At 49.1% G+C, this 17,389-nt stretch overlaps 7 protein-coding genes across 7 annotated transcripts; 4 read left to right on the forward strand and 3 right to left on the reverse strand.

Moving 5' to 3' along the window:
- Window positions 1–64: 64 nt before the first annotated feature.
- Window positions 65–3,027, forward strand: DFJ58DRAFT_848277 (uncharacterized protein; the record flags this gene model as incomplete). Its single annotated transcript, XM_041393607.1, has 5 exons — window positions 65–377; window positions 419–504; window positions 555–1,404; window positions 1,455–2,781; window positions 2,828–3,027. Coding segments are annotated over 5 exons (2,776 nt in total), but the record flags the coding sequence as incomplete, so codon positions are not given.
- A 113-nt stretch (window positions 3,028–3,140) lies between these two features.
- Window positions 3,141–4,283, reverse strand: DFJ58DRAFT_736712 (uncharacterized protein; the record flags this gene model as incomplete). The annotated part of the gene is made up of 6 exons (XM_041386831.1): window positions 3,141–3,230; window positions 3,283–3,593; window positions 3,644–3,678; window positions 3,725–3,942; window positions 3,990–4,108; window positions 4,160–4,283. 6 exons carry the CDS (start codon window positions 4,281–4,283, stop codon window positions 3,141–3,143), a joined length of 897 nt encoding a protein of 298 aa, XP_041235510.1.
- Window positions 4,284–5,471: 1,188 nt separating this feature from the next.
- On the reverse strand, window positions 5,472–7,073 carry DFJ58DRAFT_736713 (uncharacterized protein; the record flags this gene model as incomplete). Its single annotated transcript, XM_041386832.1, has 4 exons — window positions 5,472–5,858; window positions 5,926–6,010; window positions 6,095–6,270; window positions 6,870–7,073. The coding sequence occupies 4 exons, from the start codon at window positions 7,071–7,073 to the stop codon at window positions 5,472–5,474; spliced, it is 852 nt and encodes a 283-aa protein (XP_041235511.1).
- A 2,586-nt stretch (window positions 7,074–9,659) lies between these two features.
- Window positions 9,660–10,589, forward strand: DFJ58DRAFT_736714 (GPR1/FUN34/yaaH family-domain-containing protein; the record flags this gene model as incomplete). Its single annotated transcript, XM_041386833.1, has 4 exons — window positions 9,660–9,724; window positions 9,781–9,915; window positions 10,402–10,501; window positions 10,551–10,589. 4 exons carry the CDS (start codon window positions 9,660–9,662, stop codon window positions 10,587–10,589), a joined length of 339 nt encoding a protein of 112 aa, XP_041235512.1.
- An 831-nt stretch (window positions 10,590–11,420) lies between these two features.
- On the reverse strand, window positions 11,421–11,681 carry DFJ58DRAFT_645713 (uncharacterized protein; the record flags this gene model as incomplete). The annotated part of the gene is made up of 1 exon (XM_041381425.1): window positions 11,421–11,681. A coding segment is annotated over one exon (261 nt), but the record flags the coding sequence as incomplete, so codon positions are not given.
- A 1,950-nt stretch (window positions 11,682–13,631) lies between these two features.
- On the forward strand, window positions 13,632–15,612 carry DFJ58DRAFT_736716 (uncharacterized protein; the record flags this gene model as incomplete). The annotated part of the gene is made up of 8 exons (XM_041386834.1): window positions 13,632–13,694; window positions 13,750–13,759; window positions 14,026–14,177; window positions 14,230–14,469; window positions 14,661–14,777; window positions 14,878–15,053; window positions 15,138–15,222; window positions 15,286–15,612. The coding sequence occupies 8 exons, from the start codon at window positions 13,632–13,634 to the stop codon at window positions 15,610–15,612; spliced, it is 1,170 nt and encodes a 389-aa protein (XP_041235514.1).
- A 131-nt stretch (window positions 15,613–15,743) lies between these two features.
- DFJ58DRAFT_671447 (uncharacterized protein) lies at window positions 15,744–16,417 on the forward strand (the record flags this gene model as incomplete). Its single annotated transcript, XM_041382956.1, has 2 exons — window positions 15,744–15,926; window positions 15,983–16,417. Coding segments are annotated over 2 exons (618 nt in total), but the record flags the coding sequence as incomplete, so codon positions are not given.
- Between the last annotated feature and the right edge of the window lie 972 nt (window positions 16,418–17,389).

Raw genomic sequence — 17,389 nt, forward strand, 5'->3', positions numbered from 1 at the left:
AAGAGGGAGAGAACGAGGACAATTCTCAAACCCTACCCAGTACTCGACCCACAATCATTGGAAGAAAGAGGAAAAGAGAGGTTGCCACTGAGGAAGAGGAAGAGAACGAGGATAATGAGGAGGGGGAGGACGATAATGAGGATAAGGGAGTGGAAGAAGATGAGACGGAGATAGGCGCAGGAGTAGGTGCGGAAGTGAATGAGGGCCAGGAATGCTGGAAGAAGGGGGACAACTGCCAGTATCAAAGACAAGAGCTCACCGATGAGTCACAGAGGGAGATGTCACCGATTGAACTGCAGAGATCAACTGATCTGGACGAGAATGATGAGGATGGACCAGAGTTTGAAGTTGAGTATGTTGTAGATGATCGGCTGCAGGTTAGTGTGGAGCAAATAATGATGTGCAAGCTAATGCATAGTTTGATAGGACGGGGGTAGTGGAATATCTGGTCAAGTGGAAGCATTATAGTGATGGAAGGAACTCATGGGTCCCAGAATCTTCTAGGTACGTCTCAAATCATCTGCTTTAGTTTCAGACAATTTATATTCTATCAGTAATTGTCAACAAGCCATTGACGAATATTGGGCTGCACCTGCAGAATCCAACCAGGACCAGCATTGCGGACTCAAGCTGGCTAAAACGGGGCAGCAATACAAAGATTTATGTGCTTTTATTGCTGAGGAAAGTATGGATCGCCAGGCATCAGCTGTGGAGGATGCCATCAAACGTCTTTCCATTGGCCAGTCGCTTCAACCCATTAATAGTCAAAATGCGTTAGAGGCCATCCAAGCTCAATTCCTCAAGGATGATAAATCGGACACTATAAGCGGGAGGGAATGGAATGCCGTCAATGCTCCTACCATGATTGACCAAATCACACACGCAGCTAAAATCCTTCCCACTCTAGTAAATCATGGAGACAGCCTCGATCTTACCAATCGTGCCATGTCCTGGCAATTTTGCCGATGCATTATTCTCCTATACTGCTGGACAACCCGAACTCTGCCTCTTTTAACACGGGACCTTCTTCACATGTTGAAAAATGACGGTGAAGATGCTTTGAAACAGACCTCGCCAGTATTTGCTCCACTTCTTATTCGCACTTTGGCCTATGTCCAAGCAGTTCATGCAACAAAACGGAAGATGAAGAAACCTCTGAAGAAGGCAAAGAAGGCCCGCCAAAGTAATGAAGAAACTGCAGAGTTAGTAAAGGCGGCTGAGGTAGAGAGTTTGCGACAAGTCCCATCTCACCTCATTGGCGCACAAATTGCTCGGGACGGCGGTTCAACTAAACTACTACCCAAGTTAAACTCCCGCAATATAGGCTCTGCTAGCAATAGCAAGCATCTGGCTGCTGAGCATTGCTTCGTCAATTTCCTGTATCAGGAATTAATCAAGCCCAAGGTAGACAACTAGCGCACTTATTCTAACTAGAGGAACTGATCAATCCTCAGGTGGACGCTGTGGATACTTATTTCAATGGAGGGAAGAAGTATTCAAATGATGCGGACATCATGAAGAGTCGATTCCTTGCGAGGGGAAGTTTGTTAATTGCGGTGTTGAAAATGTGTAACTGGGATGATGGGATCCTAGCGTGTCAGCAGTGGAAGGACCTGCTGAGCAATCCAAGGCATCTGTTCCAAGCTAATTACAGGTTAAAGGACCGGGATATAACTGCACGAGTCAAAAAGGACCCTGACGGATTATTTGCCTTGCTGGAACCTTGCCTTAAGGAGCGTTTCACAGGTCCAGTTTTAGATAGCATCAAGATCATCGGAGACGGAGTATGGACCTTCCTAGAGCAAGTCAACCTCAAATCTTGCAAGGGTTTCTCTCGTCGCAATCCCTACCAACTTCTGGCAGCTAGGCCATCTGCAAACAGGTTGAAGCAGGTGCAGACAGAGGGACCCATCACACCTCGCAGTCTAGTTCCAGATGCATGCAACGCCTTTGGGCAGATAGGACTCATGCTGAGGGAAGCACTTAATACCAAACGAGGGCTGGCGGTGGGAGACGTCTACATCCGCAGAGTCATGCAAGGTTTGCGACCGTCCCTAGGAGAGGTGGCCTTGAATGAGGATCTGGACCAATTCGACATCATTCGGTTTGACAACCGGTACTCTAGCCTACTTCGGTCATCATTCACTCCACAAAACCTCACAACGGCTGCTGGAGTGTCCAGCCTACTTGCTTATATGAGCGCTGGATTGGGGTATATGACCCGCGATTTTCTGAATTCAAATCCTATGCTTTTCCAGACCCTTGAAGATTGTGTCGCAACCTTCAGGCAGGCGGTTGAAAATAGCGTTGAATGCTTCAATCTCAAAATTTGGGGCCGGCCTTGTGCTCATATGGCTCTTATTGGGGGACCGAAGAAGCGCATCACATTGGACGATAAATTCGAGGAGTACTTTGACAAAGATGTTCAAGACTCTTGGCTACAACTCCTGGGCGACCTGGCTGGAAATAACCCAGAGACCTATGAAGGGCAGAAGCCCAAATACGGCGATATCAAGCGTTGGTTAAACACAATCAAATTAACGTGCTTTAGCTCCGGTCTTACTCCCCTTCAATTCTGCAATAATGCAGTCGATTTGAAGATTTGCGATCCGCCTGGAGTGGAGGAGATGGCAGCATGGGTTGGTGAGAATCGGCACCTAGGAGCCGGGGGCGGGTTGCAAGCGCTGGGTTTCCAGGTGGATTTGAGAAAAAGTTTAGAAGCCGCCTTCGAAGTGGTATACCGGCACCTTGAGCAACATCTCCATGAGGAAGACAAGGCGGGTACTGCGATTCTCTCCGATCTTTGTCGAACACCTCTTGTGCAAAGTGGCCCGCTTCTCTCGGCAATTTGAACTCAAGGATGGGACTCTGTCCGAGCGGGGGTCTACCGCCATGCAGAACCAAGCAGGCAGTTGGGAGAAAGGAGCTAATATTGGAGACAGATCAGGAAAGCTCTATCCTATCCCCCTCGCAGTAGATGAGAGCGTGGTGACACAAGTTGTGGAAGGCCTGAAGTCCCGGGGATGATAGTTGAAGTAGCTCACAGTATCCTCGCATCAAATGTAAAACGCTCAAGGAGCCGAGAGGAATTCACGTATATTGATCGAAGGTACAAATAATAATATCGACAATCGTGCGACCTATAAAAACGTTTCGTTTGGGACGCTGCATGGTAGAGGCGTCGCGGGGAAGAGGCTCGCGTGGTCGGAAGTGCGTTTGATGCCAAGGAGCTGCAGCGTTACGCAATCAAGGAGCGTTCAGCATTATTTGAGTACTACGTACCGACGCAAAGGAAGATACGGGCAATGCATCTGTGTATGCGTCGAAGTTGACGGCGGGTTGTGATCTGCGCAAGGGATCAACCGAGTCGTCACTTGAAAACGCAGATGATATTGGACCGTTCAGATGACCTAACAACTTGTAACTCTCGTCTTGGGTGAAGGGTAGGGGTATAGGCCGAGGATGCGCCAATAATGGGTCTTTGTAAGGCCGATGAAGACCGTGCAATTCCTGTCGAGCACTTGGCGCCGATGAAACACGCACAGGGTGAGTCTCCTCCGCAAATGACCAGTATCTGTACTCGTCATCAAGTCCTGCGCGTTCTTGTTAGCAAGCGAGCTGTACATGGAAAGGCGTCGCTGACTGTAATCGTCCCCAGAGAAGATAATTCCGTCGATACTAGGGATTTCACTCAAGACTCTGCGAATTCGACCGTCTATCCAACTGATAACTGGCCCTCAAGCCATCTTCTGTCTCCAATCTCTCTTCACGACGGGACCTTCTCTGGGCCACACCGCCAGCCTTGATGCGACGTGCAACATCCTCCTGCTCTGTATCGCCGATAATGGAGTTGGGAATGAGAGGTGCCCACAAGCAGAAGTCTGAAATTGACAATATGAGCGATGAATACGGTCCCGGGGCGGGTGAAGCGGCGTTAAAGGGCTGGATTGAGATGAAACGTCATATTGAAACGTTGATAATACACATACTGAATCCTCATAGACCGCCGCTTGATGGGGTTGCCGTCCCGTCAGCTTGATGAACAAAAGATCTGGAAGACTAGCAGAGAAGTCCGAGGGCGGACTCGATCCCAAAATCTGCTGCGATACTGTTGGAAAGTAGAGGTCAGCTGTAGTCTAGTATAATATATATTAAGTACCTCGCGGTAACGAAGACAAGCGTTGTGATGAAGCAGAAAAGAGCTCATCCACATTCATTGCTGCTCGCTGTCTGGTGGCCCGGAGTTGACCATCCCGTGCAGCTTTGAATAGCGCCAGATCCATCGGCATTCAATTCAGGGTATGCGGTGTGAAAGTGTCTCGTGCCACGCGAATCGCACGCTGCTGATCCTGGGGGAGTTTTGACTCCGCACCTCGTATCTTCAAATATTCCGGCTTCCTTGCTCACGCGCACACCGCAGCGAGCAAGCAGCGAGACGTCCATCTGACCCAATCAAAAGTCAAGGGCAAGGGGAACTGAAGCGAAGTTCCGATCATTTCGTCAGGCCCGAGTCCAGCAACAAGCGTTCCAAGATGCTAACATTTCCCCACAGATTATTGCACGCAAAAAGCCAGCCCACAGAGATATACTAGATGTGCGTGTTTCATCTTTTACGCATTACGCCACTCAGTACTCATTCATCACCATCATTGCAGTGTGACATAACTCGTCGTTCCTCCTGCCGGGCGCCACAAATCCCCAATATCTGTCATATCCACGGCACCCAGACCTCTACCTACAGTTGAACCCCAGCAACCTGTGTTCCTTCGTCTCGGCAACTTTCTTCACTTCTCTCCTAGCACGAGCGCAGTACACCCTGTTTGGAACGATCAGCATGATCCCCCGGATATAGGTCGGGACTCTCGTATCTCGGTTCTTTGACAGTTGACTCCATGATGGCACCGCAGGTCCCTGCTACATTGCCCCTACCATCCTCTCTCTCAGGTCAGACCGCAACTCGATTCGATCATGTTAGTCTTAGATTTCTATACTAACCTCGCAATGCATGAATGAATGCGTATCCATTTTGAGATAGGTTCTCTGCCTTCCCCCTCGAACGGAGTCGCGCAATCCCCACGGCAGTATCTCGCGTTCCTCGTGCCCAGACGCAGCCATGGTCCACAAGTCGTCGAAGTCGCACCAGACCGCAAAGTCGCTGTAGCGTACACTTTATTACTTTTCGGTGCCTTCTTCTGATTTGTGCCCTACAGAGGCTCGTTGCTGCCAAACTACCGGAATACAAGCCATCAGGCTGCCGTGCCGGAGGAAAACGACGCATCTGACGTTGATTCACTCACAGATGAGCAGAGCCATAGCGGCGTTCATGGTTGCAGTTAACTCTATGTACATTGGTCCACCGTTGTATCTTCTATAACTGATGATGATTATACACTTATATCAATTCTACGTCATCTGCGATACTCGGCTCATTTGCTAAATCCCATCACAACTTGAATTTGTCAACATGGGAGCTAGCATTTTTGATGGAGTGGTCTCTGCGAAAGAGCGAACGCAAATGTGGGATAGGACTTCGGTTGACAAGCGCCAGCTCTGTAAATGTGACTGTTAGCGTGGCAGACATCGAGGACTTTACTCCATCCGCATCCGTTTGAAATCCCCGTTTCGAAGTGAGATTGCAGAGCAATGGTAGGATGGAGCTGGGTGATGTCCGGGTGATCAATGGGACACAAATCAAGGGCATCTTGAAACAGATTGATAGGGATGTCGAGGTCGAGGTGTCTTCCGTCAGCTTGGCAACTGACAAACTTTGCGGCAGCTAGATTGAGCAGTGCTTCGGGGCGGTGGTTATGGTCCATCGGGCAGAGATCCGAGGCGCGTTCAAGGATTGGTCGAGATCCCTACTGCTCTGCGTCCTGCAGTATCACGCGAGAAGACGATGATCGGTATTCTGACAGAGCCACATACCTCTCTGGACGAAGTCCTTGCGAGCACGTACGACAAATCCATCGGGAAGAAGTCCTGGTCGTCCTTATTGAAGATACGCAGGATGCTTTGCTTGAAAATGGACGTAGCAAACGAATCAGATTAGATGGTGACGATTCAAATGTGAACGAAATAAGAGAAACAGACATACATACAAGGGATCGTGAGGTCGATCACGATGTACTGGGTTCGTGTGAGGAGAGAACCGAAGAGGCGAACGAAAATGCGTTGTCGCGGATCTATTGAAGGCGGAGGTCTCTGTACCATAGGTATGGCAGGTATTGGCGGTCTGCGGTGCCCGGCAGCAGGACAACGAGTTGCGTCAGACTACAGTGGCGGTGAACAACGAGTGATGTTGTGAGTAAAAAATGAAACGCCCTCACTTAGTAGGTTAAGAATAGATATCTGAGGTCGTCTTACTGTCCACAGAACTGAGCATCCCAACGATCAACGGATACGCCTCGCCGTCCTCATCAGAGAGGGACGGCAGCAAGATCGGCTGCTCCGAGTTTGGTCGGCTCCCTCCCGCCATCTCAATATTGGCCTACAAAAATAGCGGGTCAATGTGCCAGACTCTTGGCCGCTCACCTTCTGTATATCGAGAGCGCTTATTTGAAAAGAACTCTTGTCGCATCCTTAAGGCTCCAAAGACCGGCTCTGTTGAGTTCGGATGATAACGAAGCAAGTTACTAACCGTGAACATTTCTTTCCAAATTTAGGCTCCAAGATACATGTTGAGCTTCCACACACGTCACGTGTGTGGAAGCTCGACTCCTTCATACTTCTCAAACATCATAGTCCATCGAGCAACAGTACTTAACGTCTAATAGGACCATAAAATGATACCTTTTCATGCCTTTCACCTGCCCATGCCGCAATATCAGCCACCTGTTGAGCCTTTGATTTGGATTGTCAATCCTTCGAACCTCGACATTGACGAAAAAATCCTTGCGGTCATAAAAAAGCTGGAACAATTTCGGACGTTGTGATCCTTGGTAAATAAAATCGAGTTGCGCGAAGGCCTCGAGAACTTGCTGGCGTTGTGCCATTGAACGGGCACTTGTAAAGTCCATTGGGAGATTTTCAATCGCGTCTCGAGCAGCGAGCGATAATGGTCGTACGAAACTCATGATTGAAACTTAACGTAGCTTATAGTCTGAGCGAGAGCAGCAGACGGGAGCAGACACGTAAGTAACTTGCAAGTTGTAAGTACTGTATGATCGCAAGTACCTCTGGCATTACCGGCATCTGTCAAATTTCAAACTCCTCGCTTCGCCTGCCAAATTTCTCCGAGATCGACCAATCTGACTACGTCAACACTTAACATCTCAAAGACGTAGTCCAAACTGGTCACGAGTCTAGCAAAACACCCGGTTTCCCAATGTTGTGTAACGGTCGAGTAATTGTTGACTCCAAGGCCATAGGCAATTAAGGGAACCGAGCTAGCCCGGAGTCATAACAGGGTGCTCAACGCTCCAAAGTCTGGTGCATGGTACGGCAGCCCGATCGCCGGAAACTCGTCGACACATTTTTGAATTAACTCGAACCCCGCTTTCCCATAGATTGCCACAAGCCTGTCGGCAACGGAGCCGAACAACTCAGTGCTCGAGGTAGGGTCCAAGCATCATGCATCAAGGCCCGATACACGTACATAATTCCCAGGTTGATGCGACGCAACCCAAGGGCAGCGAAAGTAGTGAATATGTATCTGTCGTTCCCAATTCCTGCATCTATTGTCGTTCGGTAAAGCTTGTTCGCGTCTCGGTGCAGGAAGAATCAGAGGCGTATTGATGCTAGTCAACCAGGCGTTGTTTCCCCGCCCAAACCTAGAAAGCGTACCAATCATTCCCTGTTCTCTCCAGAGTGTCTCAAACGTGCAAGAATTATGGCTAAAAATTCACATCTGCTGCAGATGTCGGACACGACGCGAAGGCGAAATTTGTTTGAGGATCAGAATCTGACGAAACTCCGTGGTGCTTCGTATACCAATATGTTGGTAAGCGACTTGCGCATTAGGGAACTTCACCGATACCCTGCTAGCGCTCGATCGTTTCCCTAAAGATAAAATGGAATTGAACGGAGCTATTAAAGAATTAAATATGTACATGCCCAATACTTACTGGTCATTCTCCCGGGGCACATAAGAGGCTCAGTGGAATCTCCGTTCTTCAGGATCGCTCCCTAGCTTCTCTAGTCTGAAAAGACGCGCTGACCGTGCGCAGCTTGCTTTCCATAGACCTGACCGTGGTCTTGCAAGCCCGTAGTCGCAACGGAGCAATCCATATTATCTCTCCCCCCAATAGCTTCTCTGGTCTGAAAAGACGCGCTGACCGTGCGCTGCTTGCTGTCCATAGACCTGACCGTGGTCTTGCGAGCCTGTAGTCGCGACGAGGGATCGGATCTATATCATCTCGCTCTTTTGATCGGTCTCCTTGGCCCCGCAAACGCGCATCATCATATTCATTAGCTTCACATACATGGTTCTACCTCAAGGCTCCTCTAATTCTAACGTTCATCCTGCCTTTCAACATCAGAGTGACGAAACGACTGCGCCCTCCGCTTGTGAAGGTCGAGGCGCGCGATACATCTTCGTTGACGACGATCTGCGCTAGAACGTCGAGCGAAAGTAAAAATTTGGATGGGCCTTCAATTAACTTGGCGGGATTCCTTGAGCGTCCTAAAGAAAGGCTTCACGATTTATCAGTGTGTATGCTAATGATGACAGTTGCGCTGACCAGTTTGAAAACATCGCTACTTTTCGACGGAGAAGAATTGCGCTGTTGTAAGGCATCAGCAACATTCAATCAGACAGGACGATAAAACTACTACTCACTCTCGCTGGCTGTTAGGCCGCCATGCAATAGATGATACAGAGTGCGGTCGATCAATTGTCCTCTTACAAAGTCTGTCCTCCGTTCAGACCTTCATTCCGCGAGTTGATCTCGTCCAGAGAATGGTACAGTCTCAGACCTGTTCCAATCGCATTTTAAACATTTAAAAATAAAAACGCAGCGTTACATACCATGCGACTTTGCCGATAAAGCCTCGCACGTGTACCAGAACAGCCTGAGTTGAAAATGATTTTTTGGACCACCGTTATGCCAACGACCGACAACATCCAAGTTCTGCGCAGTGAGAGCGCAACTTAAAGTCACCCATCAGATGGCAGCGAGAAGAAGAAAAGACCGATCGAATGATATGTAAGACGCTGCGAAGAGTGGGCGACGACTCGGATCAGCATGACTCGAGCTCGAAGGAGGGTGGATGGACTCACATCCTGTGAACAGTGAGCGACGATTTGGATCAGCATGTCTCGAGCTCGAAAGAGGGTGGACGCACTAACGTACTACGAAAAGTGAGCGATGACTCGTCAGCATATCTCGAGCTCGAGAGAGAATCGATACGCTCTTGCCCACTATCTGGGCGACGACTCGGATCAGCGTATCTTGAGATCGAAGGAGGAACAGGATCGGCATTTGCCGGCTGACTTCGAAACCTCACGCGATGTTCGAAACCGACAACATCGTTCATTATGCATTAGGCGTCCACTGACACCAGCCGCCGATCTCAAATTTATTGTATTTTGACACTTATTTTTCTTATAGATTTTTCTCATAGACAGATAGGCCGTGAGGCGCTGGCCTTCTTCGGTCACACAGATCGTAAGTGCCTGCTGCTTTATATTGATTTTACTTGCCGCTGATACTGTCAAATCCATGCTTTCTTCCAGTTCAATTGTGACGTTCTCCAACTTGAAGCAGGTCCCCAACCCAGCTGCACTGTGAGTTCACCGTGTTTTTCGCGCCCGCCGCCACTCTCAGCTCATTTATGTATTAGCGGTCTGTTCTCCTTCGCGTCCACGACCTTCATTCTGTCTCTCTACAACGTCAACGCCCATGGAGTCATTCTCCCCAATGTAGTCGTCGGTATGGCCTGCTTCTGCGGTGGTCTTGCCCAGCTTCTTGCTGGTATGTGAGGGGGGCTGTTTCAATTGGAGTCAAGGGCGGGTGACTTCCTTTTTCGTTTTTGTCAAGTCTCTACTCACTTATAGCGCACACAGTCGCACCACTGGCTCGAAATATTGCAGCATTGGATGCGTTCTGTTGACCCACCGGTACATTCTCTAATTTGTATCATTGTTCTAGCTAGTCTCTGTGTAATTTGAACTGTTTTTTATTTTTTATTTTGGTGCAACTCGTGAATATCTGTTCTGCGTGCTGCAGGCCTAGCACTGAGTTCAGAGAGGGTCGCAGGCGCAGGAGAGGTGACAGAACCTCTGGCACTAACCATACCTCTTCCGAATCCGCCTCCAACCAGAACGGTGCTTCTTCCTATCCTACGAACAACTCATCTTACGAAAATACACGGCCTCGTATGAAAAACTTCCCTTCCCTCCTTCCACTCCTGACGACCTTCCCGCTTCATTTCACGTTGATTCTGACTACTTCATATGACTAGGAATTTATGCGCCCATCGCTGGCTCAAGCAACCCAAGACAAACGGAACTGCGGACGAGTTCTGTGTTTACTATGGCAGTCTCAATGAAGAGCAGAGGAAGGTATGTGATTTCGTTCCCTATGTACAGATATCTACTCATTTTAATCTAGGATTATGACAATGTAGCTAACGTTAGTGTTCCAGGCTAATCCTTGTGAAAAGATATTCATTACAGTTGAACATACACTTTAGGATAATGCTACACGACGTCCAATTCAGCCACATCCGCCTGCCCCAAGGTTTCTTCGATGCAGATAATTCTCATGTACGTTATCACTAACATTTCGATTTTGCTTTCTTGACCTCTGCGTACTTCGTCTTCTGCACGACGCCATCTTCGCTTTTCGGCGCCGTCAGGCAGCACGTTTCTCGATCGCTCGTTCGCTCGCAGCTCCTCCAATACGGTTAGAGGCGTACGTATGTTAGCATCAGCGGTCATACAAGTGATTGATGGAGATTCTATAGCGCCAAAATACTCCAAGCAAGGCACATACAATACGCAGCGCAGCACCTGATAAAATTCCCTCGTCCCTTCGCCGATCACGAGCCGGATCAAGATCGCAAGTCCCTACCGACTACCCTCCTTTACCTCCCAGCACATTGCTAAGTCCGTCAGGCCCAACCAGCCAGCCTCCTCTCTCTCCACGATCACACCATCATGCACCAAGCGTGGCACCCTCTGACTCTCCCAAGCCCCATTCAAGTCTGCTAAGATCGCAGAGAGGGAATTAAGGGAGAAGATGTGCTCGGTTGTGAGTGGCTACCCCATGAGTGACGTTGATGGGGCTGCATCAAAATGTGGAGGTTCATGGAGTGCCGCTAGCAGCCCAATGTCTCCCTCACATCACAACCGCCCATTCTCCCCCTACCGTCATACCGCCACCCAAGAACCCTTACTATTTACTACCACAGTGCAAGTCCAGAGGCAGGCATCTTCATAATCGAATGCATTGTCTCAGTTGAATGTGACATCTCAATTTTTTGACTTGATGGAGGCTCGGGATATTGTCCTCAGGGTGACGGTGAAGTGCGGCAGCGCGAGACTTGTTGAAAGCACTCTCGGACGCATGCTCGAGAGCGAGGAAAAGCGAAATTCCATGTTCAATGTCAGAATCATCTAGCCGTGCTTGTGCTTGTGGTGGGTTTCGCAAACGCTCCAATGCATCTCCGATAAGTCCAGCACCGTCGTCGAGAGTAGCATTATGCAGCGCGAGAATAAATTGCATATCTCGCTGAAGTTCAAAACGTTTCGCATCACGACCCAACTGATCTAGGTCAAGATCTTTCAATGAATTATGCCAATGTGCTGCAGGTGGTGTCTCGTCACGCTGATCTTGATTGGCTGCACGCATCTCATTATTGTCAAGATCGTCAGGCGGTCCATCAGGCTCTCGATGCTGCTCGTCATCATCACGGCCTTCAAGATCTCGGGGCAAGGCATCAAAGTCTGGCTCTGGTATGTATTGATCGTTGTCTGGACTGCCTGGGGGATGCGGAAGATTGAGATCCTACATCATAATATTAGCGAGGTAACTTAGATTGTACATTTGTCTTACATTAACAAACGGTTCTTCTGATCCACATCTGCGCTTGCGTGAAGGCCTGTCGTCATCACTGCTACTGGAAGATGTAGTGGAAGAGGGTGTACGTCCCGAACCGGAGGCAACGGGAGGTTGAGATGGTCCTGCAGCTGGTGCGTTGTTCGTAGTAGTAGCAACAAAGTTTTGAAATGACCGAGAGAGCCTTGCAGCTCGCACTCGAGGCTTCTCATTCTCATCAGCCACTTGCAGGTGTCTTTGCCATGTCCTGAGGGACTTCAGACACTTCCGCTGTCCATGACAATATTTCCGACAGCAACACCAATGTTCTGCGTCCATAGGCTAACTACAATTTCATGTGCTTAGTAGCCACATAGTAAATGAAAGAACGCACCTTTGGGAGCCTTCGGATTGATTTCGAGTAGCCTCAGTAACACAACAAAGTATAAAATCAATGTTGCTCAAGACTTGTTGAACGTACGTTGAACACGTTGAGCTGCGCAGCGTGCACAAAATCAAACGCGTCGTTCAACATGTGTTTGCGTAACTTCGATTTCCATCTATATGAGTCTACCGACTACTCGAAACTCACAAATCCGTCGACCTCCGTGGAAATGGCTATGTCCGACTTTCACTGCGGATTAAGTTTAAGCCCAGTGAAAATATAAGATCATCGTACTATTACGCGTAGAACTACGGAAATCAAAATTTGTGAATATTTGTTACTTCAAGGAATTCTATTTACCTTGATCAGATGCTTCGAACACTGACAACCGCTACATGGGCGCGAGTAGCCGATGTGATTCGCTCGAAATCGAGGGGCCTGAGTCTTGTACCGGAGTCATGTGAACGTCCTGCACAGTAAGCGTGGCGTCCATTATTCGATAGCGGCACAGGCGCAATGAAATGAGTGATCAGAGGATATCATGGCTCTCAGTACCTTGCGCTCAAAGGAAACCAGCGCGTTTCCACCCCTTTTGGATATTGTAATGTCGCGCACATCGTTCACGACGGGCGTCAGTAAAAAATATTTGAAAAGATGAAGGTAACTCACCTTTCGAACGCTTTAGTCTCCATATTGAAAACTGTGTTATATGAAGTCAATCGGATGATCTATGGATCACCTATTATGCATTTTTCAACCCTAGTGGTGCGGCTTGGATGCAACCCATTAGGTGCTGCAAGAAGTGGACGCACACCCAGCAGCTGCTGACCATCAGGAGTCGCAGCCACATTGCGCAACGGGATGCGACCGAAGTGATACGAATCAAGAACCTTGAAATATATTCAGTGGGGATTTTGCTGACGCTGAGCGATTTAATCACCCTTCCTTGAGCGTCCTAAAGAAAGTGTTCGCGATTTATCAGTGCGTACGCTAATGATGACAGTTGCGCTGACCAGCTTGAAAACATCGCTACTTTTCGACGGAGAAGAATTGCGCTGTTGTAAAGCATCAGCAACGTCCAATCAGACAGGACGATAAAACTACTCACCCTCGCTGGCTGTTGGGCAGCCATGGAATAGATGATACAGTGGGCAACGACTTAGATCGGCATGGCTCGAACCTGAAGACAGACCGACGCACTCACATCCTGCGAACAATGGGCAATCAGCGTGGCTCAAGTTCGGAGGAGAATCGACACGCTCACAGCAATGTCGATCACCAGGGCCCGAGCTCGAAAGAGGATCAACACCCTCACAATCTGCGAACAGTGGGTAAGGACCTCGATCAGCATGGCTCGAGTTCGAAGGATGATCTACGCGCTCACAGGCTGCGAATGGTAGGCAACGACTTTGATCAGCATGGTTCGAGCTCGAATGAGGATCGACGCACTCACGTTCTGGGAACAGCAGGGCGACGACTTCAATCGGCATGGCTCAAGCTGAGAAGGCGCTGACAATGTTTCATGAATGGCCATATTTCCTGAACGCGAGAGAACCCGTCATAAATCTTAATATCTTAGTAAAAACACAGGACTGTTAAATCGCTTACCAACAGATGAGGAACCAAAGACTGAGGATCAATACCCTCACAAGCTGTGAACAGAGCTGGCTGCTAGCGCAGTAGAGGTTGACGTTCTTCGGCTCCTTGATCATGGAGAACTGACGCCAGAAGAACCCCAGCTTGAGGAAACAGCAAGAAACATATACGCGCCTGCGCCGGATGCCAGGTTCCCGTATAATGAATCTCACCTGTTGGTAGTTGAGCTTAACGGTCAGCAGATCCCAGCTGGCGCTTACCCTGCCATAGGTACGAGCGAAAGACAGATCCAACGAAGGGCGCAGAAAACATGTGTCATGGGCAACGTTAATCACGTTGGATCGCCTTGGACTACGTCAGCATCATCCAAATAACACAATCGAGCATCACAGATTCGCAGGCAAGCCCTTCAGCAAGATCGACCGCCAACAGTGGATGGCATCTTCCAGGAAAATTGGTCATGGCAAGGGGGACCGTTTTACCCCTTGTCATGGCGAAGCTGCCCAACATGTATCTTGGAGCCTAAATTTGGAAAGAAATGTTCACGGTTAGTAACTTGCTCCGTTATCATCCGAACTCAACAGAGCCGGTCTTTGGAGCCTTAAGGATGCGACAAGAGTTCTTTTCAAATAAGCGCTCTCGATATACAGAAGGTGAGCGATCGGCCAAGAGTCTGGCACATTGACCCGCTATTTTTGTAGGCCAATATTGAGATGGCGGGAGGGAGCCGACCAAACTCGGAGCAGCCGATCTTGCTGCCGTCCCTCTCTGATGAGGACGGCGAGGCGTATCCGTTGATCGTTGGGATGCTCAGTTCTGTGGACAGTAAGACGACCTCAGATATCTATTCTTAACCTACTAAGTGAGGGCGTTTCATTTTTTACTCACAACATCACTCGTTGTTCACCGCCACTGTAGTCTGACGCAACTCGTTGTCCTGCTGCCGGGCACCGCAGACCGCCAATACCTGCCATACCTATGGTACAGAGACCTCCGCCTTCAATAGATCCGCGACAACGCATTTTCGTTCGCCTCCTCGGTTCTCTCCTCACACGAACCCAGTACATCGTGATCGACCTCACGATCCCTTGTATGTATGTCTGTTTCTCTTATTTCGTTCACATTTGAATCGTCACCATCTAATCTGATTCGTTTGCTACGTCCATTTTCAAGCAAAGCATCCTGCGTATCTTCAATAAGGACGACCAGGACTTCTTCCCGATGGATTTGTCGTACGTGCTCGCAAGGACTTCGTCCAGAGAGGTATGTGGCTCTGTCAGATTGTCTGTCAGATTCTGACATATCTACTGCAGTTCCCGGGGCCAGGATCATTGGGTACCACAAGACTTTGACCCTATCGCCTGCATTGATGCATCACCACGCAAGATCAACTACGTTCTCATCTACCCCACTGCGTCTAACGTCCTCGCCAGTGCATCCAGCGAACACGCAGTTAAGCTTTGGGATCTTGCTGATACCGATCGCCCACGCTCTGTTCTCACCGGACACAACGATACAATTCAGTGTCTCACCTTCAATTCCACCGGCACACTCATGGCGATTCTATTCGATCCTCGTGCTGGTGGCGAAGCTGTTCACATCACTGAGATATTAAGGGCACTCATGCCGTATAGATGTAGTCTCGAAATGTGAATGTGTTTGACCGCTCGTCACGTTCGAGCGCACTGTTGTTTGGCAGGTGTGTTTTTCTTCTTTTTATGGCGAGTTCTTTTCTTTTCTTCCCTGCGTGTGCTAGAACTAATGCGATGTGAACGCGACAGGACGTGATGCCCAAAATGGACGGAGTCAGCGCTTTGAATCTGATCCGCCAGCCCGACCATATGACCCCCATCATCGGCATGACGTCTAATTCAAAACCGAGCGAGATTATGACGTATTATTCATCTGGAATGAATGATATTTTGCCCAAGCCATTTACGAAGGAGGGGTCGTTGGATATGTTGGAGGTGCGTTTTTTGTTTTGTACCGAGGTGTATAGATCGACATTGACACGGATGGATAGAAACACCTGATGCACCTTAAAGTCATCCAACAAATGTCAAAAGTACCTTGTTCGCTCGGTGTTCCTCCTCTCTCAGACCCGTCTTTGAGCGAGGCACTCGCAGTTGGGGCGTCGCAATTACAACCACACAATTCTTCGTCTAATCCTGGCTTCTCGTCTAATTCATCCAGTCTGCATCCGATGTTGGGAACGGGGTACGACGATGATGGACGGATTAACTCGTTGGCAGGGATGGGTCTGTCTGACGAGCGATACGCGGCTATTCTGAGAGATATCGTTACCCAGGAGAGCTTCTCGGGCGTAGGAGTTCGAGAGGGTTTTTCGTTCGGTCTCGCTGGTGCTTTGGGTCCCGGGATGGGAGGGGAGAAGCGGGAACTGGACGATGAGGGCGATGGGAGAGAGGGAAAAAGGGCACTGTTTGAGATCATCGAGTGAGTTTGAGTTTCGTCGGGTGGAAACCAGTTGGAAGACGCCTTTTCTTTGGCGCTGGTACAGCCATGCGCATGGACCACCACCACCACCACCACACCGCTACAGGTCCTACTTGCTCTTCAGTTCGTTTATTTACTTCGCATCAATTACTGCCCTCACAAGTTCAGCTACCGGCTATCAATCTCCCTCAGCGCGCATCAGCCACAACTCTCCCTCCCATGGCTGCAATGGACTCTTCGCCCTATCGCCACCTTTCTCCAGTTTCGTGGGGCCCATCGTCGTCGTCGTCGACAATCCATCGCACCTCAAATTCAAGAGACGACATATCACAGCGAGAGATGAGGCAGATGAAAAGAGAACCCACTCATCAGATCCACTCGGTCCCGCCACAAGCTCCGGCAGCCCTGTGAAACTAGCAGCGCCGAATTAGCAACTGTGCAATCGCACATTGGCGTCCTGCAAAACTTTTATCAATCGCTCTATTTGTCGCATGATACACTTTTATCATCCCACGAGACGCTGCGCGGACAGACGGATTCTCTACTTGCATCCCATTCGACTTTACGCGCTCAAAATGATAATCTATTCGCTACAAATGAGAGTTTTGAGGAATCAAGTCGGAAGGGCTCGTATTAGGGTGTTGGAGCGACAGTACGGAGACGTGCTTTTTGAGATGGTCAATTTCAAAAGGGGACGGCGCAGCAGGATAGCTTAATGCAAGGGTTGATACGGTATTTTTTAGGGGAGGGAGGTGAGCGTCCTTGATTGATTGATTTGTTGCTCTATTTTTTTTGTACTTTCCGTCTCTTCCATGTACCAATCTACTAGACCTCCACGCAGAAATCGTATCCGTGCACCTATCCTGATTATAGGTGCTCAACTGATGGCGCACCGTGACCCGCCCTCCCCGACTCAGAACATTAGACTCCGGTTCATGGCTACTTTTTTTGAGGAAGGAGCGGGTCATTATTGACC

This window comes from Suillus subalutaceus (assembly GCF_016647625.1).
Source record: "Suillus subalutaceus strain FC151 chromosome Unknown DFJ58scaffold_289, whole genome shotgun sequence".
In the NCBI taxonomy this organism is placed as follows: Eukaryota; Fungi; Basidiomycota; class Agaricomycetes; order Boletales; family Suillaceae; genus Suillus; species Suillus subalutaceus.